The following is a 26898-nucleotide window of genomic DNA, read 5'->3' on the forward strand; positions in this document are numbered from 1 at the left end:
GGCTGTGTATGTGCTTGAGGATGCTGGCTGACAAACGTTTCTTCTACTGCCTTAGGCTGTCCTTGCCCATGTCCAATTTCTGACAGATGCCAGGGCAATCATTTGTGGAAATGCGCAATGAACAGGACCAGGAACCTCATCCAGGTGATGAATTGCATTTTCTTTTCTTCTTTGACTATTTTTCAGATGTATCCATTTCCTAATGTGGATTTACCACATGGCAGTCTATGTACTCATTCAGAAATATTTAACAACGCAATTGAGGGGCAAGAAAAAATGCAAAAGGGTTAGGGGTTACTGCTCAGACCACTGCTGTTTACTTTTGTTCAGTTATATTCACAGAGGTTCAGAATTTCCAAGCATGTTGTTATTGGTAAAAATAGCTTGGCAACATGTTTGTTCTATAATTTCAACTAATAAGGAGAGTTCTTAAATCCCAAGGATGCCTGAAGGAGAGCTGATAGTCATAAAAATGTGTCAATTTACAGAATTTAAAAAATGTGAAAACTGAGACACACATAGAAATGAGGAATCTGTTGGATTTCTGAGAAAATGCACATTTTCAAATTGAAACATTGAAGAACTTAGTTACTGAAAAGATTGATCAACCCCGTAAAGATTTTTCTCAGCTTCTTTGACACATATTCTGATGATTCTCTTAGAGTGAAGATGAGGGTTTAATATTCAGATTTTTAGGAACACAGCTCAGAGATGAAAAGTAATTTTAGCTGTTGTGGGTAAATGCCCACATAATTCAGAATTTAATTCAAGGGACATGGAGGAAAAACAGAGATACATGGATATAGGTACACACTGTGGAAAGAAAGATTTCAAAATGGTTTTATTATTAGCCTAAAATAGAGAATTATATTGTCCTTATTTGGATATGAAAGATAGTTTTGTAAAAAAATCAGTTTTAATAGGCAAATTTTATTATCACTAGAAAACCTTTGAATTAGCTGCCAGTGGATACCATTTTAGTTAAAGTATTTATGCATTAAGGAAATAATTGCTTCTCTGCTTATGTAGCTACCATCTACAAATTCTAGGTATTTATTTGGGATTCTGAATGGATCCATCTACAATGGTATTGTTAAGGTTTCCTGCTTGCATATGCTAACTGATCCTCATCTTTAGAAGCTGATTCTGGGTCAGTATTATTGAATATAGACATTAAAGTCTTGGTTATGATATTTAACTTGTATTCTAGTGATATGTCAAAAGAATAAATTTTCCAGAATATTTGTAAGGAAAAGGACAAAGACTGCATGAGGAAAGGGGAAAGCCCATACCTGTAAAAATGGTTTTCTTCTTTGGTACTTGGATAGGAACTAACTTGTTGTTAGGCAAACTGTTTTAGAGTGATTTTTGTTTGGGTTTCTTTTTGTCTGTTTGCTTGCTTGCTTGTTTCTCCTAACTGGATGAGATAGATTTGATTGTGGTGTCAGGTGATCTCTGGTTGAGTTTATACAAGATCTGTATATGTGTCTGCAGGTGTCCCAGTGGAATTCAGAGTTGTACATCTCTCTGACATATGTCAGCTTCCTCAAACATAAAGGAAAATACTTTGTTTCTTCCAGGAGAATTTTGACATTCTTCTTGTATTTGGTCATTGTGAAATGCTTGTCAGGACTTTAAGTTTCATGAAATATATATATTTATACCACACCTTCCTTCCCACAGAGGTTATGTGAGCCATCAATATTCTGGAATTCCTATGTTGTGAGTTATATCAAAATTCTCTTTATCATTAAGAATTGTATTTTATTATTTTTCTTGTCAGGATCTAGGAGACAAACAAGTGAATTTTTTCTCTAAATTCTTTGACACCTTATTGTGTTCCATGCACTGAATTCAAAATATATTTTTCTACATTCTTTTATTGTCAATTTTTATGTGCCTGGCTGCTTCTCTGGTGGAAAGATCAGCATTTGTATCTGTCATGTGCATCAAAATTGCAGCATTCTGCCTTGTTATCACTGTGCTGTTGGTTTCATCTGTACTTTTTTTTTTCATGGAGTCACCAGCAGCTATTGCTCACCTTCTTGCAAGAACTTCCATCAGATATCTCCTGAATTTTTCTGTTACATATTGCCAGACAAGCTCCTCAGTAGGTGTCTTGCTGGGAGTCTAATACCTATTCAGTAAGTTGATTGTCTACCAGATTTTTTTTTCCAGTCAGTCACAAAGGTTTTCTACATTCTCCTGGTGCTATTTTCTCTGTGGTCCCTGCCAGTGCCTCCCAAGGTAGTCTTTCAAGAAATATTATTCTGCTCTGACTGTACACAGAATTGCACTTCAATCACATGAACATAACTTATGCTGCATTTCTGCTGGCATGCACCACATGCACCCACAGCATCTCTTTCAGCTGGCAAGAAAAGGAAAACACAGCACACCCAGCACTGACCAGAGCTGTTGTTCCTTCCTCATTCACTCACGTGGCACAGAACTGCTCCTCTAGAGACGTGATCATAGCTGCCCTCTGATCTACCTTTCTAGATGGGGATACTCCAAATTTCAACACAAAATTTCTCTACACTTGGTTTTCTGCCATTACAACACACTCTAGACACCTGATATGATCAATGACCCTCAAGGCTCAAGCTTTAAATTCTTCTATGGGAAATGGTACACATATCTCTCTTAAGCAGGCTATCCAGAATCATAGAAACCCAGACCACAAAAAGAAACAAACCAAAACAAAGCTCACCAAATCCCTTCAATTCCAAGAATAGTATTTGCAGGTGGGGTCTCAAAAAAAGCATATTAGTTATTTACCCATGATAGTCATTAATTATGTCCTTTGCTGTTGAGAGACTCCACTGTAAGTCAAGTGATAACATCTGTTAAGACCTGATCATTCCATTTCCAGGTTTGTAATAAATAAGTAAACAGCAGCATCCTAATGCAGGATTTTTGACACATGGACCACCCAGGTTTATTTCTTTTAGCCTTACACTGTCCCACTATAAGTTGGTTTACATATTAGTGAGTCTTTACATATTCTTGAGGTATTCTTTTTAATCCTTAGGCTTGTTTGAATTACTACTTACATTTTCTATCTTTACAGTGATACAATAAAGATCAAAGCTTAAAAATATGGCACATCTTTTTTAACAAGGGTACAAGCAAACAATAAAGCAGGTAATAAGGAATATGCATACATCAACACCAGAAGGTCTGTGCTCTGATACAGTCACTTCAAAGATGGCCCATCCCTTTTCTCTCAACAGGACGGCAGCAATAAAGATACCCAGAATGAGAAAACAAAGATGATGGGCAACAGCCTTGCCTAAGATTTAGGGAGGATGAAAAATGCAAAACTGAGGTCATAGTCATGCCATGACATCTTGACTCACAGGGGTCATAAAATTGCTTGTCAAAATTGTGGTTTCTTATGCCTGATGAAGACAAACCTAAAAGGCATCCCAAGGACTCAGGAGCTTCTGTCCCCTGTCCTCTGTGTCACACACACCCATACACACAGAGCCATGAGCAGACCTCACACACACATATCTTGGTGCTTATGACTATGAGTGAATATGTTAAATAGGAGTGAATGAGTACAAGTGACTGAAATCAGTTTCATTTTTAAAAATATAAGCATCCTCTTCCACAGTCTTGAACTTTATAGCACTGATTCTTACACTTTCAAGGCTGCCATTTATTAATGAGTTATGCCATGAGAATTTTCAGAATACTAACATGGAAAAGACATTCCAATGCACCCATGGGGCCTCATGTCCTTGTGGGGAGGACTATCAGCTGCAGTGAAGGCAACAGTATGAGGTGGGACTAGAAGCTCTTCTTCTGCTCTCTGTTTTTGGGAAGTGTATTCCTTTCCCCCCACAAAACCTCCACCTTCTCCTGCCTCTTTCCTGAGAACCCACAGATAAGGCAGCTCTGCTCTGTTTTAGCACTTTTCCAAGGAGATGTAGTAAATCCACTAGCTGCTGCTGGATGGAAGCACAGTTGTCTTCTCAGACCTCTGCCTCTCCTCAGCTGGGGCACAAGAGGCATGTACTAGCATTGCCCCATGGAGAAAGAAAATCTGTCTGGCAGAGGCAGAACAGAGCACAGCTCATCTGGACTACACAGGATAATGGAAAATATACATCTATTTTATAATACTGTAGTATCTTAGTACTCAATCACTTTGACCCCAGTGGCAACATAGATATTCAGAAGGACAGTTTATCATACTGTTGATAATTACTCAGCACTGCTATCATTGCTAGATGATTAAAAGGAATACATTTGTTTAGTTTATGTCCAAGATGAGCATTCTCATATCCTGGGAGTCAGTGGTCCATTCATTCCTCCAAAAGCAGTGAATTGAGGGTTGAGTAATCTGTCCTTTGAAATGTGTAAAGAAGCTGTTAGGAGAGCACAAAATATGTTTAGCCAGCAGTACCAGCTGGATGTGAGCCCATCCAGGATATACTCTGCTCAGCTGACAGCTGTTACCAGACCCACATGAGGGTTAGTCTCTAACTCTCTCATGTCTCATTCTGCCTGTCATCAACACCTTTGTTTTGCTCTGTATGAGGGAAGGAAAAAAATATAACATGGGGACAATGCAGCACCTGGTGGGTACAGAGATAGGGATGATTTGCAGGGTGGCAGGTATTTAATATGATATGCACACCATGTTAAACAAGCAGTAGGAAGTTCTTGTTATGCCATAAATTGCATCCTCGCCCCAAAGAGTAAATTACTTTCTGGTCATTCCATCTGTCAGTCCTCTTCCTCTCAGAATTTCAGAAAAAAAGCTTTTTGTTTTCTTTTATTTTTTTCCATTCTCTGTCTATTGTAAGAATCAGCCTTGTGACTGGTACGTGTCTTATGTGAAAACTGATTCAAACGTGTTTGTTGCTGCAACAGGAGAAAGTCCTGGTATCTGCCACAAGAGGGATGGAGATTGGATAGCAGAGCATGCCAGCACAGGGCAACAACGGCTGGACAATGCACAAGGGGAAACATTACTAGGTGCCAGTGTACTCACTGCTCTGATGAGTACACTGGCATTTAAATTCCTCCCATAGCAAGTGGGTGTTGAAGGGTAAAAGACCTTTAGTGTTGGAGAGCCAGAACATTTTTTAAACATTCACATCTTTAAATCTTCTTTTTGGAAGTCAACATTAGATTTTACAGGGTTAATAATAAACATGCTTTACAAAACCCCAAATTTGCTCTTCAACTCAGATCAGGAATGTGAAAAGCCTACTATTTTGCTGTCAGCAAAAATCAGCGCCAGCCTTCAAAGGAACAAGTAGTAGCCTTCTTGTTGTTAGGTGATGATCTAAGGCAAGCCAAGCTTCTAGAGAGAGATACAAGCTTTTGATAAACCAAATAACACAGCTGGTCTATGGACATGCTTTGTGACTCGCAGAGATCTCCAGAGCAGAAGGTCAGACATGAACATGATCTTGGGTAGCCAAAAGCCTGTCGCTTCCCCCAGTCACATCCTTTGGTCTAGCTAAGGCTGTTTCCTCTCTCTCATCGGCCTGGCCGAGCACGGCCGGGGCGGGAGCCCCGTCCCGGGTGGCTCAGCCCGGGACTGGAGGGCGCTGCGCTGCCGCCCCACGCGGTCCGGCCGCTGCCCCACCGCTGCCCCGTGCGCCGGGCGGGGAGCGGCGCGGGGAGCTCGCCCGCCTGGCTCAGCCGCCGCTGTGCTGAATGAAGGGCATCATCCCGCGGCGCCCGTCTCCCAGCGCCCTCTCCTCCCGGGAAGGCAGCGGGGAGCCCGGCCCGGCCGTGTCACAGCGCCGCATCCTCGGTCACCCTTGTCCGTGTGGCGCTCGCACGCCTCCCCGGCCCGCAGCGCCCGTGGGCGCCGGCGCCTCCCGGAGGCCGCCCGGGCTGCGGCGGTGAGGGGGGCTCAGAGCCCCGAGCCCCGCCGCCCCCTCCCCTTCCCCGCTCCCGCCCGCCCCCGGGCCCTCCTCCCGTCACTGATTCGGCGCCGGAGCCCCGGGTGCCCGAGCCCCCCTTCCAGCCCCGGCCCCCGCCGCCGCCGCGGCTCCCGAGCTGTCAGTGCGCAGGCAGCGCCGCGGCCCCGCTCCGCACCGCGCTCCGCTCCGCGCTCAGACCCCAACGCCGCGGAGCCGCCGCCGCGGGGCGCAGCAGGTACCGTGCCGGGGGAGCCGCCGCCGCCGGGGCCGGGCTGCACCTGCAGGGCCGGGCATGGAGATGGGATCCCCCGCTCGGACAGGGGCGATGCCAGCGGGGCCGCGGGCGGGCCTGGCCCCGGCGGCTCCCGAGGGGCGGCCGCCGGTGCGAGCGGATGGACCGTCGGGGCTCTGGCGGCGGCCGCCGCGGTCCTGGAGAAGGGGGGCTGCGCTCGGGGCACCCTGCGGGGTCCAAGCCCCCGGCCCTCGGGGCGGCGGGCAGGGCGCGGGTGGGCTGCACTCCCTCCGTTCCCATCGAGCGGCTGGACAATAGCGGGAAATGCACGAGTTACCCTTCCCTCACACCTATTATCCCCAATATGAAATGGCTGTAGAGTTTATGTAGGAAAGGGTATAAAATTTTGGCCCCACTTGTCATGGAGACGAGGTAGGAAAACCTCCTAGGGACTCGCCATTGGGAAGAGCATCCTGGCAAGGTGAGTTTCTCAGGTGAGAAATAGCATTAATCCTGCATGGATCTCTGGTTTCTTGGTGGAACAAAGTCCCGAGGGTTTTTTCAAGAGTAGCATATACAACTGAGTCTGTAATGTACGATTTTCTGTTAGATAATACGATTTAATCCTCTATGTACTTGGCCATCCCACGGTCGTCTCCTCAACCCACTCTGTAGAAGCTCCCAGAGAAGTAGGTCAGTATCTCCAGATGATGTTTCTATTAGACACTGGTGAGTTTCTGCGCTGCTGGCTGACTAGAAGGCAGCATTGTGACCCTTCCGTTTATGCACATTCTGAATGAGCCAAGCTTCAATTATTCATTCTGATGCTATTGCAACCTTCTGCAGTTTCTCTTCTCCAGGGACAGGATGTGTAACAAGAGTTTGAAACACACCAGTGAGGCTGCAATCCTATCTTGGCGTATGGCAGCTGTATCCTTGTCTAGCCATTTTTAAGGGTTAATTTGTAGCACTAGGAGGTATGTCAAGGAAGAATGAGGATTCCCAATAGAGCAGCATTACCCTGTGCATTCCTTCTGTTTCCCTCTAAAAAGCTATAATTCAAAGTGCTGAATGGTTCATGGACTAGGCTCTGCACATGAGTTTTATATTTTCCATCTGAAAGAAGCAATGCCTTCAGAGGGCATTTGGTTGCCATTAATGGAGAACCTATGGCTTCGATAGAGAATTGGTTTAAATCTGACAATTTGTTGATGTTATAGACATTTGCTGTTTTGTAGGTGAAGAAACAGATGCAGAAATAAAATGCACTGGAACGTGAGATTTGGCGCCAAAACTCAGAACCCTGTTTGTTGTTATTTATGTTTTAGTTGTGATGTTGTTGTTATTTATATTTTACTTGTGTAATCGTCTATCCATTGTGCTGTGCTCTCCATTCATAAACTGTGAACTATTCATATTTTCCAAATACAGAAGTCTGGGTGGGCCCACAATGGCAGCAGCTATACTTGTGAAAAAAACAGGATTACTATCCTGTGACCTGTGGTCATGTAGTGCATGATAAGCTTTTATAGTCTCTATTTTAATAAAACATGTATTTCAGAAGAGCAGCAAGGCTGCCTGTTCATCACCAGCTCTTGGAAGACTTGTATAAAATAACCTAAATAACCTTTTGTGTAAAGTAACCTAGATGAACACAGGCACACAGAGAAAAATGATGTGTCAAAGGTGTAAAGAGACAAGATAGTTTGAACCTTCTGTGCAGAGCACCCTGTAATACAAAGACGAAAAGAAAAAGAGGCCAGTGCTAGCAGAAAATGGACAGGCAGTGAGCCTCTGAGTGATCACTGTCATTGTGCCAGATTTTCACCCATTCTTATGGTTACTTATAGACAGAAAGCATTGAAATTAACTGATACTGATAGTAACAGTAGATTTCTAGGGAGGTGAGTATCTTTGAGAATATAATATTTTCAGCTGAGAAATATCTCCCTCCAAGAGAATGAGTCAATCTCTGCATTGACTTTCAGGCAAAAGAATAGAGAAAAAAATAGGGCTTAAAATTGCTATAGTCTTGTAGATGCTGAAGTCTGGGGCTTTGTCATCAGCATCTGAGGTCAGATGTTAGGATTTGGTGGGTTTTACTCCTGAACTCATCCATGCAGCTACCTTTTTAAATCACCAAAGTATGAAGCATGCATTCTACTCCAAGGGACCTAGTTAAAGAAAATAATGTTTCACTGAATTACAGTTTACTGACTAATCTATAGGGGGGAGGTTCTTTTTACTGTCTTGGAAGACACATGTGTCTTTACTGTCTTGGAAGACACTTGGCGATTTGATAGTTCATCTTACAATATTTGAAATACTGGCTGTGATTTTCACCCAGTAGAAATTAAAAGCCTCTTACTTCTTGTTTGGCACTCAGAAATTTAGTATGGATCCCGTTGGCCGTCCAGTCCAAGCAGAAGTAAAGTCAGGACTTCATTTTTCCTTTCAGCTTTTCTGTACCTTTTGCTTTGACCCTCTTCTAGATAAGGAAATTTGTGTTCAAATGAGATAAGCCAGTACTACACAAGTGCTGTGCTGCTGGTGGTCTGTGAATACCAAGTCTACCCCTGGGTTCTTGTCCCTGTAAAGCCTCTTTCTAGTTGCATGTTTCCTCCAGACAGGTTAGAGAACAAAGGAGGAATTCCTGCTGCATCTAATCAAAGGTCTGAGGTTTCCAGCAGAGGTAACACTGCCAGAATCAGATGATCGCAGAGCAAGCAGTAAGTGACTACTCCAGGGGCTAATAATTGATTACTAGGGCCCCACTGGGAAACAGGGAAAATTTATAAAGCCCTATTTTTCCCTCTTTACCCTCCAGCTGGTTAATTTGCACCATGCATGTTTTCTGCTGTGCTGGGGCCTCAGCCACGGTGCCAGGAAAACTGTCCATATTGGGTTAAGGAATTTGGGGGCACTGTGGTCATGACTACTGGAATAAGAGTCAGGGCTAGACCAGAGAGTTAAGCCTCTGTTGTCAGGAGGAATACCAGATCATCTTTATTCCAATGTACACAAAGGCTTACTGTCTGCGATGTGCCTGCTCGTGACTTTCATGGCTGGCATTTCAGCTCCAAGGAAAAGATCCTGAAGTCATTGGTCAAGAGCAGATGCAAAGGAAATGTTCAGTCCATTGAAATCAACCAGCTGCCTTGGTTCTGCCCTTGAAGTGTATGCTGCTGTTGTAACTACAGTGAATGTAATAAATTAGGGCATTTCTATCATACCCCTAAATCTATGAAGAGAAATGGTCACATCTTTCCCAATTATTTTGCCAGTATTCCAGCAGGTTCTGACAGAATTTACTTCAGTTTACATATTAAAGGCTATTCGTAGAAAAAGAGTGAGAGATTTCATTTGGGTTTTGGGTATTTTTAATGTAAAAGTTGAGATTCTTGACTATGGTTAGCACATTAATGCAAATATTTGTTTTGGTGAGGCATAGAACATAGCAGGTAAAGGAGGCTATAAACTGGGTAAACGGGATTATCTGAACAGGCAGATCTTCTTTAAATATCAGAAGATTCAGAGCTCATAATGTGTATGCTTTTAATATGTGCCAGTCCTTCAGAGAGGCCACAAGCTGCTCAACACTGACACAGTAGCTGCATTGGGGTAATCTGGATCTGCTTTTATTCAGTGTTTGCTTAGAGGACCTGGATGGTAAATAAGGAGTGGGTATATTACGTTTTCCAGGGACATAAAACTGTGACACTTGAAATATGCAGGAGGAAAATACTAGAATTCAAAATTTTTCCAATAAATTGGAAGACCTTCTAGTAAAAGACCTGAATTGAATTCAGTAGGGATAAATACAAGGTACTACAATAAGGCAGAAATTACCAACTAAATAAGCACAAGGCAGAAGTAAATGACTAGGTTGCAACTCCGCAGAAAAGAATATGTTATGATAGATCACAAGCTGAATATGAGTCAATGTCATGCTGTTGCAAATAAAGGCAAACATCTTGCTGGGATATGTAAAAGACATGGAAGTCTGGAAGACATGAAGCAAAATCCTTTTGCTCTGAGGCCAAAGCCTCAGCTTGGGGGCCGGTGCAAAGTGTTGGTTCTTGCACTTTGAGACAGATGCAATTCAATCAGAGGGAGTCCAGAGGAGTGCGGTAGGACTCATCATGGGTCAGAAAAATGTGACCTGCAAGATGATTTGAAATAACTGTAATTTTTAGACCAGAAATTTGACAGGGGAATATAACAGTCTTCAGATAAAAAATAGCGAAGGAAATGATCTTTTCTTCATGGTGGATGGAGCAGAAAACAAGAAGCAGCAGAAAGTAAGATTATTTTAAACTACAAGAATAATTTTCTAGGACCTAGGATAATAAAAACAGTTGGATATTTGATATAGGGAGGTTCTGAAGACATTTTAAGAACAGGTTAGACAATCATCTGTGAAGAATCAAATAAGGCTAGTGATCCTATAATGGGAAAGCACCTTGGACTGTTCAGTGTCTTAAGTTCTCCTCTAGACCATTCTTCCAGCATTTATTTGTAGATCATTCCATGTGAATGAAATAAAAGAAGTCTGTTGGCCCTGCTCTAATATTTGTCTGATATCCAGGGGTAGCACAGCACCAAGACCACAGACCACCTCTTTCTGAAAAGAGCCTGAAAGAAGAGTAAGAGCTTTCTAGAAGACAGTTAGAAGAGGTGTCTCTTTTTAGAAGAAAGGGGAAGGAATGAAACGTTCTGATTTCCCAGGAGCAGATGCTTGATTCAGTTTATGAATGCTGAAAACAATGCTATGGAAGAAGAAAAATTAATCAAGATTAGTAGTTAGTAAAATTATCTGAACTGAAAATACAAACTCTTCTAGTATTTTATTCCTTGAATGAAAGGCTGTAGTCCAAAAATGGGTTTAATAGATAAAATGAAATAAATAATGGAATTCAGAATAGGAATAAAGTAAATCATAGTCCTATGATCTATATTTTTAGGCATTTATCCAGGGAGATAATCTAGGTCCTGTAGTACTCGTGGTTTAACATATATTGTTTCATATAAATGGAATAGACAGTCCCCTGTGCATGGTGAAAAATCCTGAATCTCTGTGAGGAGACAGGTAAAAAGAAAAAAGAGAGCAATGATCAACATTGGGGATGCTGAAGTTGTGGGCTGCACATAAGATCCTGAATAGAACACATTCTGAGTCCAACCAAATAATATTTTAATCCTCTAAAGGGAGAGGGATTTTTCTCTCTCCTCAGGCTTTAGACCTTTTCACTCAGACAAAAAGAAAAGCTCTTAGAGAAGCTAAAGACTACTGGGAGCAGTGGAAGCGTTTTTATAGCAAGCAGGCAATAGGGAATTTTTTCTGTGAAAACAGGTACTCTCTAGGACTGAAAGGCTGCAAAGCAACTGCTGGAAAGAATCTGTGTTGAATGAACAAGACAAGGAGAAAATGAAGAGTTAGGCTACACTTTTTAGTAGCCTGTTTTCATGGAGCTGTTGCTCAGTGAACATATTAGCATAATAATCTCTTGTAATTTAAAGACTCTTAGACTGGAATTATTGATAAATTGATGGAAATCCTGATTTTTTATTTAGTCTAGGACACATGAGCACAAACTGTGATACTATATAAGCTGTGACGGATTTTCCCCCTCCCCTCATCTTCCATTACTGCTGGAACACCTTGGGAAAAATAATTATATGCTTAGAAAGCCAGTCACTTGATGCCCCAGATATTTCAAAGTGAATTCACATCCCTTCGACCCAAGGACTGAGCAGTGCTTGACATCAGCTTATACTGCTTTGCCTGAGTTTATTTCATCATTCCTCTTCCCATCCTTGCTTTTACTGTCTTTACTTCTCAGATGAGTGTATGAAACAGTCTTTATTTGAGAGACAGAAAGGGTATCCAAAAGAAGGCTTGCTGTGATCCAGTGCTAAAGGAAATTTAGCTTTGGAACAAGGTGGTTCTGGAAGGAGATCAAGCAAATATAGCTAATGTAAAAAAAAATCCTATTTTTACTATTAAGAGGAGACAACAAGGTGAAGGGGTTATTCTCCGGGAAACTTGTGAGGAAATCTGAGACAGGCTGTGCAGAAAAATACTGAACATGCTGGAGGGGGTTCTGCAGATGGTAAATGTTTCTCCTGGTGGAAAATGTTGATAATTATCTTGAAAGGGAGAGCTGTTAGACAGGAGTAGCTACAAGGAAGGTAGGTGACTGAAAGAATTTGAATAGAGGAAGCACTGTCTTGTAATATGAACTGAATATGAATGTTTGGGTTTAGGGTGCATGACTGGAATTTCTCACTGTGGCTGTAAGGAAATTGTGTAGGCTGTTGCAAATGGTCCTTCTTTCAGTATGAGCTGTGTATTTAATGCAAAATAATGATATCCAAGCCTGCTTTAAATGAGGCATCTGCATAGCCAGGTTCAGAGCAGCCACATCCTTCATGTTCCTTATATTATGTCCAACTAGAGTCTAAAAGTCAGGTAAAACCTGCCAATGCATTGCTGCAGTTGTTATTTCAGTATTTTAACAAAATTCTTTTCCTATGAGCAAAATCAGAGGCATCAGCTTCAAGCTGTCAAAGGCAATTTTGCCTGGGAGGAACCTGGCTGGTCACAAAGATGAGCCTGGAATCTGTGAGCACTTGACAGGCACTGAGAGCTTCCTCCCTGTGAATGAGGAGCTGATGAGTGAACAGCAGTGACCAGCAGTGCTTTTTGAGGGCAATGCCAAAGCCTTTTACCAGCAGCTCCCCGGTGCAGACAGAGTTTTACTGAAATAGTCACACAAGCATTTCTGCTGCCATGATGAGAGGACTGATGTTTTTTTAAATACTGGAAGCAATATAAAGCTAGAAAGCAGATACTGGAAAAACCTTGTAAATAGATGTGTGTATTGAGGGCATTGTTGAGGAATGCTTCTCTCTGTCCCTCTATCCAGGGACGTAGATTCTGTCTTGTAGGCGGCAGCACCTCTGTGTCAGATTGTCACAGAAAAGTCCAGGTTCAAAAACTTGTGAAGTGAAAACTTGACTTATGCAGGGTGTTGGGGAGGAACTTCACAGTTCCCTGTTAAAAAGATGACAAGCTGATTAAATCAATGGACCAAAATATACTAAATGTTTTAAAAGTGGAATCAGAAACTGTGGTTTTCCTGAAGATATCAAATATCAATTCACAGCTTTGGGTTGTCTCATTTGCAACAGCTATAGCATTCTGAGAAATAATTGCTAGTAAGATGGGTAAAAAATTGAAAGAACTCAGATTCCAGCTGTCTATAGATCTTCCTCAGAGAGGTCTGGTCACAAGGGATTTGGCAGGTACGACAGAAAATGGGGAACTACACCTTGCTGGTGGTGAAGTGTCAGTATTAATAAGCATGACAATTACTAATTGCTGATTTACTTTGCTGCATTTAATTGTCACTATAGGTTACTATATGTATTGAAGAATTTCAGTGTTCATCAAGAACTTCTGTTCCATACCAGGGGAAATCTCTATCTCAAGGGGTCTCAACTGTCCGGTGACAAAAATGGGGGTAGTCCCAGGCAGTGATTATTCTTTCAATTATTGTTTCTTGATCTGTCTACCAATTCCCTGTGTACAAAAGCAACAGGATTATCATGGATAATAGGAAGAAATTCTTTCTTGTGAGGGTGATGAAGCAGTGGAACATTTGCCCAGAGAGGTTGTGAATGTCCATCCTTGGAAGTGCTCAAGGCCGGATTGGATGGGACTCTGAGCAGCCTGGTCTAGTGGAAGGCGTCCCTGCCCATGGCAGAGGGTTAGAACTAGATGATCTTTAAGTTCTCTTGCAATCCAAATCATTCTATGATGGTATGATCCAGTTGGACAGTTGGAGAACGGGACCAGAAAAAATATTAGCATGTGTGGACTTTGACTGACACCCCTTTTTCCCCTCACAAAAGTTTTCATTCAGATCTGTGTCCTGACCAAGTAGGAGGAAGGGCAGAAATGAAAGTGCCAGAGCAGAGATGAAAGATAAATGGATCTTAATGCCTTTTATCACCTTCCGCACTAAACTAGAGCTCAGTGAATTTCCAAATTGAGATGTTGCCGCACGTTGACAATGTAGAGCAGCACTGCAGTGCAATTCAGTGCTCTCTGAGTTTCTTTACAGTAATGAAACAGCAGGGCATGAAAAGAAATGAATGTGGGTTTTTGGCTGAGTGTGATGGCAGATGTTAAAAGACAGCATGTTTTCCTGACTTACCTGTTGAGACATGCTAAAAAACTCGCAAAGAAAGCAGCGCTCCTGTAGGAAACTGCCCCAGTACACTGAGAGTTTTTTTCAGATAGATTTGCAAAGCCTACTGTCAGAAAACAGTAGTCAGTGTGAAACATAGCATTAGAAGTTGATTTATCAAGCAAAGTAAAACTAATCTCATCCTTTCTGACAGTTTTCTGTTAACTGCATGTTGTCAGGATGGAGACCAGATTTATCCACCTTGTGAAAATTTTTGGACTGCTAAATCAGCTCATAGCAGACAGTGAGTTCAGACTCAATGATGAAATAAAAATGGTTTTAGTTGTCATGGCATGTAATCCCAGCTGGCACTCAGCTATCCATTAAGTCCCATAGGGGACCACTACTGGACTCCACAGGTTTATCCTAACTTGAGGTTTGATGATTAACCAGCAACAACCAGCATATTCCCTCTAGCTTTCACTCAGGTGGGTGATGTGGCAGGTCTTAGAGAAATGACTGGAGGACAGCATTCCAGTGAGTGGGGGAAGGGTTTTAAAACAACTTCTGCAGGTGCAGAGTTCCAGGAAAAAATTATTTGCCCACTGAAGTGAGAAAGAGAGAGAAGGTGTGGCTATGCAGCTATAAAAGAAAACAGAAAAATCTAAAACTTGTTTTTGTTTGATTAGGATCTTGCATTGCAATTAAATTAAAATCATATATTCACTGATACAAAGTGCAGGAGCACAAACTCACAGAAGGAAAATTGAGGACAAAAAATCATTACAGAGAGGACAATGAACAAGCCTTGAGAGCACACCACAGGTTCCAGTATCTCTTGTAATACCATCACAATTTCCCAGGACTCTTCAACAGGAAGGTGTAACACAAAATTCCTGTAATGTTAATTGCTTTCCTATTTGCTACATCTTTATGGAGCTTGGGTCCCACAGGTTCATATTAGTTCCTGGACAAATAAACCTACTATTAACATTTGTTTTCATTCTTAGTGAGGAAATGAGAGAAGAACAAGAAAGAATCACTGCAAGATTTTGCCCAGCTGATGGTGTCATAGTGTGCTGCTGGATAACTGGGAATGTGAATGAAAGTGGAAGGCAACAGGGAACAGGAAGGAAAGCCTGTACAGCCTGTGTTTAATACAGGCTGGAATATTTACTCTCATCTTGATGACCTTTAATGCTTCTAAGTATTTGTTGCAACTAAGGATTTAAAGAAAATGGACAAATACAGCTTTAACTCTGAGAATAGCCCAGGAACCTCCTCTTCTGGTGAGCGTGAGTGGAGGATGAAAATATTAATTCAGCTGCACTGAAGCAAACTGTTGCTTAGGTCCATAGAGGAAAGTGTGGTTCAAAAAACGTCAAATATCTGCCTATCCTGTAGGTGTATTTACATGACCTAAACACCTACTGATGTTCTCTGAACTGTTGCTGGACTTTCATTTGTTAGCAGAGGGAGGGGAGATTTTCCTGAGAGCTAAACCTTACTTCACTGGAAGGAAGTAGTGTAGAAAGGCTGCTAGAAAGAGCTATGATGTGTAACAATAAAGCAGAAAGAATAAAGGTTTTAGAATTTGAGTTGATTCCAGAGTACTCATTCCAGTGTCATTCTGCCTACCTAGTGTTTCCACTTTGTCACTCACAGCTCAGTTTACCCAATTGAGTTTAAAGCAGACTTTTTTTTTTAATGTTCCTAAGGATTTGAACTATCCTGCCACTACAGGAAAGCCTTAATAAGCTTGTGATCAGTGGGGCTGTCCAAACAGTTTTTCTTTTTGTATGAACCCTTTAAAGTCCCCATGCTTCTTACGTTATTGGGGAAAATTATTTCTCTTTTTCCTGAAGAAGCTCTTACTAAAAGAGAAAAATTACAGCAGTAGCCTGGGATGCTAAACCTATCTGCATTTTACTTAGGTTCCCAGTTTTGTCTCCAACCTAGAAAAGTATTTGGTAAACACTTCTAAATTTTCTTCCTCATTGTCTCTTAAAGAGTCTCTCATTTGTATAGTCATTGCCTTCCTCTTCTCCTTTAGCACTGCTGTGCTACTAACTGGGTCTTGCTTGTTCATTACAGTTCTGTCAGATGATGAAATCAAACCATTTTATTTCATAGAGTCATGTAATGGTTTGGGTTGGAAGGGACCCTAGAGATCATTTAGTTCCAACCCGCCCCCCATCATGGGCAGGGACACCTTACACTAGACCAGGTTGCTCCAAGCCCCATCCAGCCTGGCCCTGAACACTTCCAGGGATGAGACATCCACAACTCTCTGTGCGTCCTGTTCCAGTGCTTAACAACCTTCACAGGAAAGATCTTTTTCTAAATATCTAACCTAAACCTACCATCTTTCAGTTTAAAGCCATTCCCCCTTGTCCTATCACTACATGCCCTTGTGACAAGTCTGTCGTCTGCTTTCTTGTAGCCCTTTAGGTACTGAAAGGCTGCAGTAAGGTCACCCTGAGGCCTTTGCTTCTCTAAACTGAACAAATCCAACTCTCTCAGCCAATCTTCATAGAAGAGGTGCTCCAGCTCTCTGGTTGTCTTTGTAGCCCTCCTCTGGACTCACGCAAACATCTTTAATATCCACATCTATCATGTTCATTTTAAGTATCTTAAGCCAGGTGAGAAGTTTAAAATAAAAACCCTGTGAATAATTCTTGTTCATTTTTAGAGACTAATTTCACATTGGAATAGCCTGAATTGCTTGTACTCAGCATTCTTTCTCATAAAGTGTCTGTCATCCCAGTAGGTCTGTTGCTGGTACAGTTTCTGGCAGTGTCCTTTTGCTTCTTATGGTTTTACCATCACAGGCAAAAACACCCAGGACTTTTGTGGGAAACTCCTCCTGCTACATGGCTTCTAGCCCAGCCACCTGGAACAAGGAAATTGCCCTCTACTCCATCCTCTGAGTCCTCTGAGTCCTCTCTCTCTAGAACTTGATTGCAGTGTGCAGTCTGCCTTTGGGGCCTTCGTCTCTCACTCTCTTAACTGAGATCTTTATGGTATTCACTGACAAAGTGTCAGATAGTTTCTTTTGCCTATCAAAATACCTCCTGATATTCCAGGCCAGACTCTTTTTTAATCCTTTATGCCAGTGTGATCTGCCTCTTGGTGCAGCATTATGATTCCTGCTTGGAGAGATGAAATGCTCCAATATCACCTTATTCCACAGTCTCAGCATCTCTTGTGCACACCAAGAAAAAGAAATGAACACAAAAACCAGGTTAAAAAAGGAAATTATGTTTGGGGCTGAGAAAAGAGATGGTTTAACTTTGATATTACTGTAACTGTAGTGGGATCCATGGGAAAATTCCAACTGTTGAAATGGTCTCAGTGTTTTATGTCTAAAGGTAGCAGTGTTAAATAAACACTGCACAGCAGCAGACTTTTGGTTTTCTCAAGATGTGGTTTCCAGTCTCCTCTGGCCTCTGCTTTCACAGGAGCTGTTTGTCTCTGAATTCCTTCCCATCAATGGCCAGTTTTTTTCACTGTTTATTGCTGGTGTAATTTCAATGATTGCTTACCCACTGCTGCTTTAACTGCATGTGAAAACAACTTTACGGTATTCAACACATTTTATGAACTACATTTTAAACTCAAATGTTCTAGCAGTGTTTTTGTTCTTCCACTTCTGGCCAATGTTAGAGTACATTTCTTTGCTTTGAAGTTTTAATCCTGTTTTCTTGAGTAGTGTGTTTGTGGTGGAGAGTTGGACTTGTGTAATGTGTTCATTTAGAAAAGGATGTAAAAAAATATTACATCTTAAAGCATTAGTATGCTGGAATAACTCCTTGCTCCCCCCTGGGATTTATTCAGCCATCTTCTCTACTAAAACACCATTTTGTCTAAATTAATATATTTTAAAATGTAATGGTAGCCAAAAAGGCAGATGCAGTGTATCACCCTGGTACTTCAAATGTATAGGGCAAATTTTCTTAAATTATGTTAAATAAAAAAAATCCTAATGTCAGAACTATCCTGTTTTCATTTTGGTCAGTGAATTTACATCATTTCACATAATATCATTTTAGCTTAACCAGAGTTGTTAGGACTTCAGTTGAAAAAGCAAGTTTCATCATATTCTGAAATGCAGGGTAATAGTAGTGGCTTCTGCCCAAAAAGTCTCTCCATTTCCTTTTCCTGAGTATGGCTGGAGTTGAGGCACTTGAAAATAATTTTTGCCTCTCCACAGATTTTTGAGTACACAGAAGATGGTTTATTATGTTAAAGGACTCTCCCTTGACTCAGGGAAACATTCAAAATTAAGCATTTTCTATATTAATGCCATACATGTCTGTCATTCAAGGCATGAACATATAGTTTCTAAAAGGCATCCTGAAAGCTTCAGACAATGTTTTACCTCCCAGGGTCGTGCCAGAGTTAAAAAAAAAAAAAAACCAAACACATTCATCAAAAGACAAGAAAGGCCAGAGCCTTAAGTGAATCACTGATTTTGTTACTCCTGTACTCTTACACAGATTTTGCTTTTGAGGATGTGCTCAATTATTTTCTCTTTGATGCTGGAAGAACTGATGCATTTGCATCGTGTGATGCTCTTAATCTGTGTTGGATGAGTGGAACAGACAGTATGTGGTATCTTGGGAAAAGAAATCTCACTAACTATAGTCCAAGAAAGATGTTCATTACACAGGCTTTCACTGATTCAAATAATTGAAACATTTGCAGCTGTCCTTAAATATTAGGGTGAGAGCTAGGGAGAACATGGCTTTGCTCTTGCAGCTTACAGGATTTAAAAAACCTTTTAGTAACACCTGAGCCAATTGTACTGCTTCAATTTTGTTTCATATCTCATTCTTCAGTGATATTCCTGGCAAAATTCCCACTGAAATTAAAGGACTCTTGCATAAGGTAGAACTAGGGAACCTGGATAATTAATATTTTGGTATAAAAAGAAAACCCTTGTGTGTTTCACAAGTAGGTCTGTCCTGCAAGTGTAGAAATGGGGTGACCTTTCTATTGTTGAATGTCCTTTTGTAGATCCACGTGTCTCAATAGAAGAGTAAAACTAATTGTCTTTTCACTGGTGGATTGATTCTGTTCCAGGACAGAAAAATCACCTCCAGCAAACTCAAAGCTATTAAAATTTCCTGGGTCATGCAAATGGTGAATTCTGACTTTCTTTTCAAGAAACTTTTGCAACTCTTGTTCTACTATGTGAGTCAGTACCACTTTAGCCCCTTCTTTTCAGGTCACTAATTTAATGCCAGTGTCTTTGAGAATCGTTTAGCTGCATCATGTGTTTTGTGCCTCCTATTCCAAATTAGTTTCTTGACTCTTCTCTGTGGGTTGCTGTCCCTGCTGGTACTGCCTAAAGTAAAAGCAGTAGCCTACCTAGCTTATCACTTGGGTCTGCTTAGCTTCTTCCGTGCTTCTGTGGTGTTGGGACAATAAGGAATGGCAGGGTAGGGGACAAAGGGCCCTGATTTGTGTGTAAATGTAATGAGAATAACACAGCTGCCACATACTGAAGACCTATTTTCCATCTCTAGTTTGGATCTTTCACTTCACTCTTCAGTTTTAAAACTTCCATCACAGCATGAACTCAGGGCTGATGCCACAGTGTCCGCAGCCAGCTTCACATCCCTGGTGCTATCTCTTCTCTGCCAGAAGAAAGCTATACCAGTAAAAGAGACTTGGGCACCATAAACAATTTTGGGGGCATTTTGGCAGCTTGATCTTTCAGAATTACTATGAGAATACTCAAGTCCAAAAGCTGTCATGAGTTGCCTCTGTTTATAGAACCCCTTCAGCTGGATGTGTCTTCCTAATGATTGGCAAATTATTCTTAGACTGGTTTAGTTTGAGAGGCAGTTATTAGATACTTTCCACATTATTTTTAAAAGAACCTAAATAGTGCCGAAAGTGGTGAGTGGGAGCTGTCAAGGAAACAACTTGCTAATGGAAGCACAGCATAATTAACTGCTTTATTTAAATGACTTGCTTTTGGAAAGAGCTGATAAATAAGGGGCAGCAGCAGCAGACGGTCTTTGCAACTGTACTGAGTGATCCAACGTTTAATAAGTGACCTTATTACAGAGAAATTAACTTTCAAACAGAAACAAGGATAGTGGTCATTTGAAGGCTCATAAGGTCAGATTCACTACACACTTTATTAAAATTGGTCTGTTTTGTCTTTCTGTGCTTTTTTTGGCCAGCAGTGATGTCCTTTCAGTATCCCCCCTGACTCCTGGATATGCTGAACAAAGTCTGGAGCCCAGGCAGTATTTCAGAGAAGCAGGCTTGTTGCTAAAAATGTAAATGCCTTATCGTTTCCTGTCATTTGTTGTCTCAAGAGCACACAGCCATGTCACAGTCATCCTGGTTCTCCATGCAGCCACACCATGGTGATCACTGGAATAACAATGAATGAGAATGAATCTGGAGCATCTAATAGCCCTTAAAAGTTTGCCTTTAGGGCTTGGTTTTCTAAGCTGGAATGAGCCTGCCATGCTGGATGTAGCACTCTGCAAAAATAATACTGCTGAACCAGCTGCTGGGCTCACAAATGTGACAGTTTGGGATTTAGTTCTTGGTGGGATATTAGGGTCTACTAGTATTGTTTAAATGGCAGCAGTAGCCAAATGCTGTACAGACATGGAAAGAAAGACAGTCATTGCCCTGAGGAACACAGAAACTACAAAGTAAGCTAAAATAAAGACAGCATGGAAGCAGATGTATGACACTTAGGTATGGATTAATTGTTTCATTGAATATGCTTCAGTTTGCTGGAGGGAAAATAGTCTGTCTGTTAGACCTGCTGTTAGCTGGTTAATTCCATGTAAGTGCCATGGCTAGGGTTATTAGGGAGTGAATTTTAAATGCAAGGAGTAGTAGCTATGGGATTCAGTTGCAGAATCAGGAATCATGACTTAGGAAGTCTCTAGTCCAAGTTCCTGCTGAAAGCAGGGCCAACACTGAGTGCAGACTGGGTTGCTCACAGCTTAATCCAGTCTTGTTTGTAAACTTCCAAGGATAGAGATCTTGCCATCTCTTTTGGTAAACTGTTATATTCTTAGTTGCCTCATCACGGAATTATTTTGCTTATATCTGGTCTGACTCCTCCCCTTCGGATTTAATGACCATTGTCTGTTACTTTTCCACCATGCTCACCAATGCAGTACCTTGCACTATCTGGAGCCACTAAAGGCAGTGAAAGGCTGCTACTAGGTCCCCCCAAAGTTTTCTCTTTTCCATGCTAAACAAGGCCAGTTCAATCAGCCCCTCCTTGTTGGGCAGGTGCTTCAGACCTCAACCATCTTGGCTGCCCTCTTCTGGAATCACTCAAGTGCCAACTGAAGAGGAGTAATCACAGTCTCTGGTTCCTGGCTGTGTTCTGTTCTGCACCCCAGAGTGCTGTAAGCCTTTAGTACCTGCAGGGCACAGCACTATCTCAGGTACAAATTACTGTTCTCCTGAAGCCCTAGACCCTTTTCAGATCATTTTCAACAGACTTCCAACCAGTCATCAGTCTGTACCACCACACAGGCTCGTACAGTATTTTGTATCCAGGTACAGTATTTTGCATTTCTCATCACTGAATTTCTTTTCAGTCCATCCCACCAGTCTGTCTGGGTCCCTCTGAATAGCAGCTGTACCTCCAAGTATATTGGTCAACCATCTGTTTTGGTGTCATCTGCAGACTGATCAGTGGGCATTCTCTCTGCTTCTCAGGACATTGATAAATAATATTGAAACATCTGAAGAACACTAGTTCTCAAGCCTGATAATCCAGTCAGTTTTTCACTTTTTTAGTAGTCCACTTATCTAACATCAAAATTTGGACAGAGGAATGCGCTGGGAGACTGAAACAAAAGCCTTGTTAAAATGCAGGTGACATCCACTGATCTCTTCCCACAAGACAGCAATCAGTTTGACTAGTCTATGCTCAGTTAAATAACGTGGGCTAAATTACATGTCCTTTGACTAAAAATGTGTTCTAAGAAGAACATTCCATGATTTTCCCAGGGACCAAAATGAGGGGCTAACTTGTTGACTACCCTGTAGTTTTGCAGGTAGTGTCACCCGTCCTTTCTGAGCATGGGTGCCACATTTGCCTTTCTCCAGTCACCAGGGACCTCCTCTGATCTCCCATCACCTTTCAAAGATGATAGAGAGTGGCCTCAAATTGACATCACTCAGCTTTCTCAGCAACTTTCATTGCAGCCCATGGAGGCCTGAAGGAGCAGGCTAGGTCAGGAAAAACGTTCTGAATTCAGGGGCATGGAGGAGAATTCTGAGATGTCGCGGGCAGAATGGGAGCTTCAGACAAAGTTTATTAGAAAAGCCCTCCCTTCACAAACAGAAGCCACAAGGTACAGAAAGGATTCCCTTTCTAAATTCTTTCTGAGAGAGGAACTGAGCTACAGCTGGACACAATCTTAGCCCCAGACTTAGTCGATGGTTTATAGCTAAAGAGTTACACAGGTTTAATTGAGCTTTTATGCACCTTCATCCTGCAGAATTAAGGATGGCAAACCAGATATATTTATATAAATAAAATTATTTTTTTATTTTAATTTATTACAATAATGATTAAGGGGAAAAAAACTTAATCAGAATCACTTCCTGCACAGTATGATTGCTATTACTACTGATTTAGTGCACTGTTTTTGAAGCAAATATATTAAAGCAAATATATTCAAGGTAGCAGAATAATTGTTAAGCAGAGATTGATGTTACTTACCCACACCAACAACTGGGAAAATCTGTGTTGTTCAGCCTCAAGGAATAACCTTGAGGAGTGTCCCCACTGAAGGGAAGGATCTTCACACAGCTTAGGGAGGTATGCTAGAAATCTTTGCTGTGCAAAAGTGACGCTGGCCTTTTATAGTATAAAGTGATTGACTTTAATATGCGTTCAAAACAGGCATTTTTTAGATTATGTGTTCTCAGGCTTACTCAGCAAAATGTGCTTTCTGCTGAAAAATATGTTGGCAGCTTTTTAGTTCCTTCTCTTCAACTTCCAAATCAGGACCTGCACATCCTTGCTGCTCCCAGCTTTGGTCAGGGAGCCTCAGTCTTGCATGTCCTTGTGGTGGGGGTGGGAGTTTGGTCAAGCTGGTCTCAGCATTCTTCAGCACTGAGAACAGCAGAGTTATCCTTGCTCAGTGTTCTCACTCAGTTATCCTTGCTCACTCTTTTCACTGATCAGCAGCCCATCCTTGCTCCACTGAACAGCAAACTCTCCTTGATCAGCTCTTCACTGACAAACTTACCAGCCTGCTTAGGCTGAGAGCCCTGCTACAGATGTCTGTGAGAGAAGTGATCTAAGGTAAAATTGGGACATGGACAGATATTTCTTTTAGTCTTTGCTAGTGTGCCATTTTCATGTAATTGAGAATCTAATTTATTCTTGGGTTCTTATGTATTAAAGCTGCACCTCAGATTTCAGTTTTATTCTCAAGTGTCAGAGAGCATGGTTCAAGCTGAATTCCTTCTGGTGAGTGATTCTAGGTATCACATCTTGCCAAAGTCAGATCCCATTGTCACCTCACAGTCCAAGTGCATTCTGTGTGCTTTACTTCTATTACTAGGCCATCTCAGATGATTCAAATATTTACCCCTTTATCCTTTTTAATGCAGGATTTGTCTTCAACCCTCCCCCCCCAATGAGTTGCATGTTTTGATTCTGTTCTGCTGGTCTGTGAATTCATTGTTTTCAGGTTGGCAAGGCACCAGTTTTGGGGTGACAGATGGAGCAGACTGCAAACCAGGCAGTTGCCTCCTAGCCTGAATGATATTTTAATAAGCACTGAGAGGTGACAGAAAGAGAAGCTTCTCACTGGAATGACTGGCAGTTTTGTTTCCAGCCTGAAAGCACTAACAGATAATTTTTGGCCTCAGTCCAAAAAAAAAAAAAATTAGCAGAAAGTCCTATTAGCTCCTAACTTTTTTAGGGGTCAAAGAAATTTTTATGTCTAGTCCGTTATCCATTTAGGGAGTTGTTTCCCCATATTTGGTATTTCAGTTCTCTCTCAGAAATTGTACTCTTTAGGAGACTTTCCTTTACTTACCATTTTGTTTTCCTTCTTTTTTTTATTATTTGAGCAATTTTCTCCATTGTCTTCCTTCCCTAAATATTCTTTCTTCTTCATATTTCTTTATACTTTTCACAGATTCATGTTGGAATAATGGGATCTAACAGCTTACTTGGCTTCCAGCTTCCACATCCTGTGAAACAACTACTGCACTGTGAAGCAATGGCATCTGCATGGGAATCTCTAGAGCATATGTCCTCTTCTCCCTGCCCTCCAGCTGTGTCCCCATTGTATAATACAGGGTTTGTGTAGGGCTTTGTTTCATCCTTGGTCCTATGAATAAAAAAGGGCACAACAAAAGGGAGCTCTGGCAAATCCCCAGCAGGCTCTGAGATCCCTCTGCAGTGTGAGCAACATGGTGTTTTGCAGTCAAGCTGTAGGATAGTCAGGCTTTCAAAGGAGAAGATGCTTTTTCTTTCCACAAGAACAGGTTAAAAAAGGTCCAGCTCTTCCCAGGAAAATATAAAAGTGGTGCTGGCATCTGAACTACGGTGTGGTCCCATACACTGCTCAGAGAACACACTGGAAATTTCTCACTATTTGGACATAGATCTTCATGTTTACTTAGCAATATTCAGGTCTGGATTTCAACTCATTTGTGAGCTGTAAATTAACGCTATTCCTGCTAAAATATGCTTTTTTTTTTCTTCCAGATACAATGATGACACTGAACGTTCAGATCATCTTTGGCCTCCTTTGCTGCATGATTTTTCTTCCTGCAGATGGCTTCCCAGCAGACACCAGTACTGAATTTCGCTCTGCTTTCTCTGTGGCCAGAACCAGCAGCATGGAAGGAAGCTCTGAGATGGTGATTACCTTTGACAAAGTGTATGTGAATATTGGCAATGATTTTGACCCCAAGACTGGACTGTTCCGCTGCCGGATCCCAGGAGCCTACTACTTTTCCTTCACCGTTGGGAAATACCCAAAGAAAAACTTGTCTGTCATGCTGATGAGAAACAAGAATGAGGTGCAGGTAATTGTGTATGATGAACATCACCGCAAGGAACGCAAGGTGGCCAGCCAGAGTGCCATGCTGCAGCTTGACTACGGGGACACAGTGTGGCTGCGTTTACACGGAGATCCCAAGTACGCTCTTTACAGCAATGTAGGGCCCTATACAACTTTCAATGGCTACCTGATCTATCCAGACACTTCTGCCTTCTTCCAGAATGCTCTTGACTCTCAAGAGCTCGGGCCACACCCTCACACAATTCAGCAGCTCCCCAGAGAGCAGAATGAAGCTTCACAGCGACGCGTGTTGTCTGACCAGCCAAAGAGGGTACAAGACCCTCGCTCTGCGTTTTCTGTTGCCCGCTCACAAAGTCTCCTGGGGACAGATGAGAAGCAAACCCAGCATGAGCCAATCACATTTGATACAGAGTTTGTGAATATTGGAAAAGATTTCAATGCCTCCACTGGCATCTTCACGTGCCGTATACCTGGTGCATACTATTTCTCCTTCACCATTGGCAAAATGCCCTTTAAGACTATGTCGGTGAAGCTGATGAAGAACCACAATGAGGTGCAGGCCATGATCTATGATGACAACCACTCCAAGCGGCGGGAGATGCAGAGCCAGAGCATCATGCTGCCTCTGCAATACGGGGACACCGTTTGGCTTTACAGCCATCAGCATGATGGCTATGGTGCCTACAGCAACCACGGCAAGTACATCACCTTCACAGGCTTCCTCATCTATTCAGAGGCTCAGCCAAAGTGGCTGCCAGGTGCCAGCTCACCTCAAGGGTCAAACAATTAAATGCAGATGTGAAAGGAGCATAAGAAGAGCCAAGGTGCCATGAACTTGGGTATAGCTTCTCTGAATATCATCCTCTACTTTGAGCATGCTGTCATGTGTCCAGTGCTTTCCTTACACTGCACGCTTGTGCCCTGTCTGCAGGGCCACTGCTGTGTGTGCCATTCATCCATAGAGAGGCCTTTCAGGTTGTAGCTGTGTGTCCCGTGTTGGTGTTTGATTTAACATAAAGCATGAGGTAGTTTTGGGGTGGGGGGGCACTGTAGTGAGATGCTGAGGATCAGAGAACTACTGCAGTCATGTTACTGCAGATCTCCAGCATCCAGAGAGCAAAGGGTATGGTGGCTTTCCTTGTTTATCCAGGGAGGGAATAAATGTAATGAAAATGAATGTAATAAAAATACAAAATATGAGAATGTTCTCAGTTTGGAAGTTTTGCTACTTTGTGAGACTTGTGTGCTTGTCACTGGCTGAGGTACCAGCCAGTACAGAGCTCAGGTGAGAGAGATGCGTGGTGATTGTGTGAGCTGAGGATATGTTACTGAGCCAGTCTGTCTGTGTACACTCTTTAATGATTTGTGTGTGTGAACGGTTGGTACCTCTTATGATTTTATTGCAAGTTTGACAGTGGTTTGTGCTTTTTTTTATCTGATGTAGATGAAGTCAAGAAGCTGTGGTTGAGAATCTCAGCTTCTGTTTAATGTAAAGAATACATTTAGAAACAAACAGATGTGCAGGC

General features: G+C 42.0%; 1 protein-coding gene across 2 annotated transcripts; it reads left to right on the top strand.

Annotated features, from left to right (window-relative positions):
* C1QTNF4 (C1q and TNF related 4) lies at positions 1-26579 on the top strand. 2 transcript variants are annotated; one of them, XM_036384482.2, is made up of 2 exons: positions 1-144; positions 25054-26579. In XM_036384482.2, exons 1-2 carry the CDS (start codon positions 87-89, stop codon positions 26160-26162), a joined length of 1167 nt encoding a protein of 388 aa, XP_036240375.1. In that variant the 5' UTR covers positions 1-86; the 3' UTR covers positions 26163-26579. The 2 variants fall into 2 exon arrangements, with proteins under 2 accessions (XP_036240375.1, XP_036240376.1); XM_036384483.2 differs by lacking the exon at positions 1-144 and adding an exon at positions 5930-6129.
* Positions 26580-26898: the final 319 nt, after the last annotated feature.

Source organism: Molothrus ater, chromosome 6 (genome assembly GCF_012460135.2).
Source record: "Molothrus ater isolate BHLD 08-10-18 breed brown headed cowbird chromosome 6, BPBGC_Mater_1.1, whole genome shotgun sequence".
Taxonomy (NCBI): domain Eukaryota; kingdom Metazoa; phylum Chordata; class Aves; order Passeriformes; family Icteridae; genus Molothrus; species Molothrus ater.

Coding starts and splice junctions, on each gene's coding strand:
- C1QTNF4 (XM_036384482.2), top strand. CDS start 87: ATGCCAGGGCAATCATTTGTGGAAATGCGCAATGAACAGGACCAGGAA. Junction 145..25,053: donor GGACCAGGAACCTCATCCAG/GTGATGAATTGC, acceptor TTTTTCTTCCAG/ATACAATGATGACACTGAAC.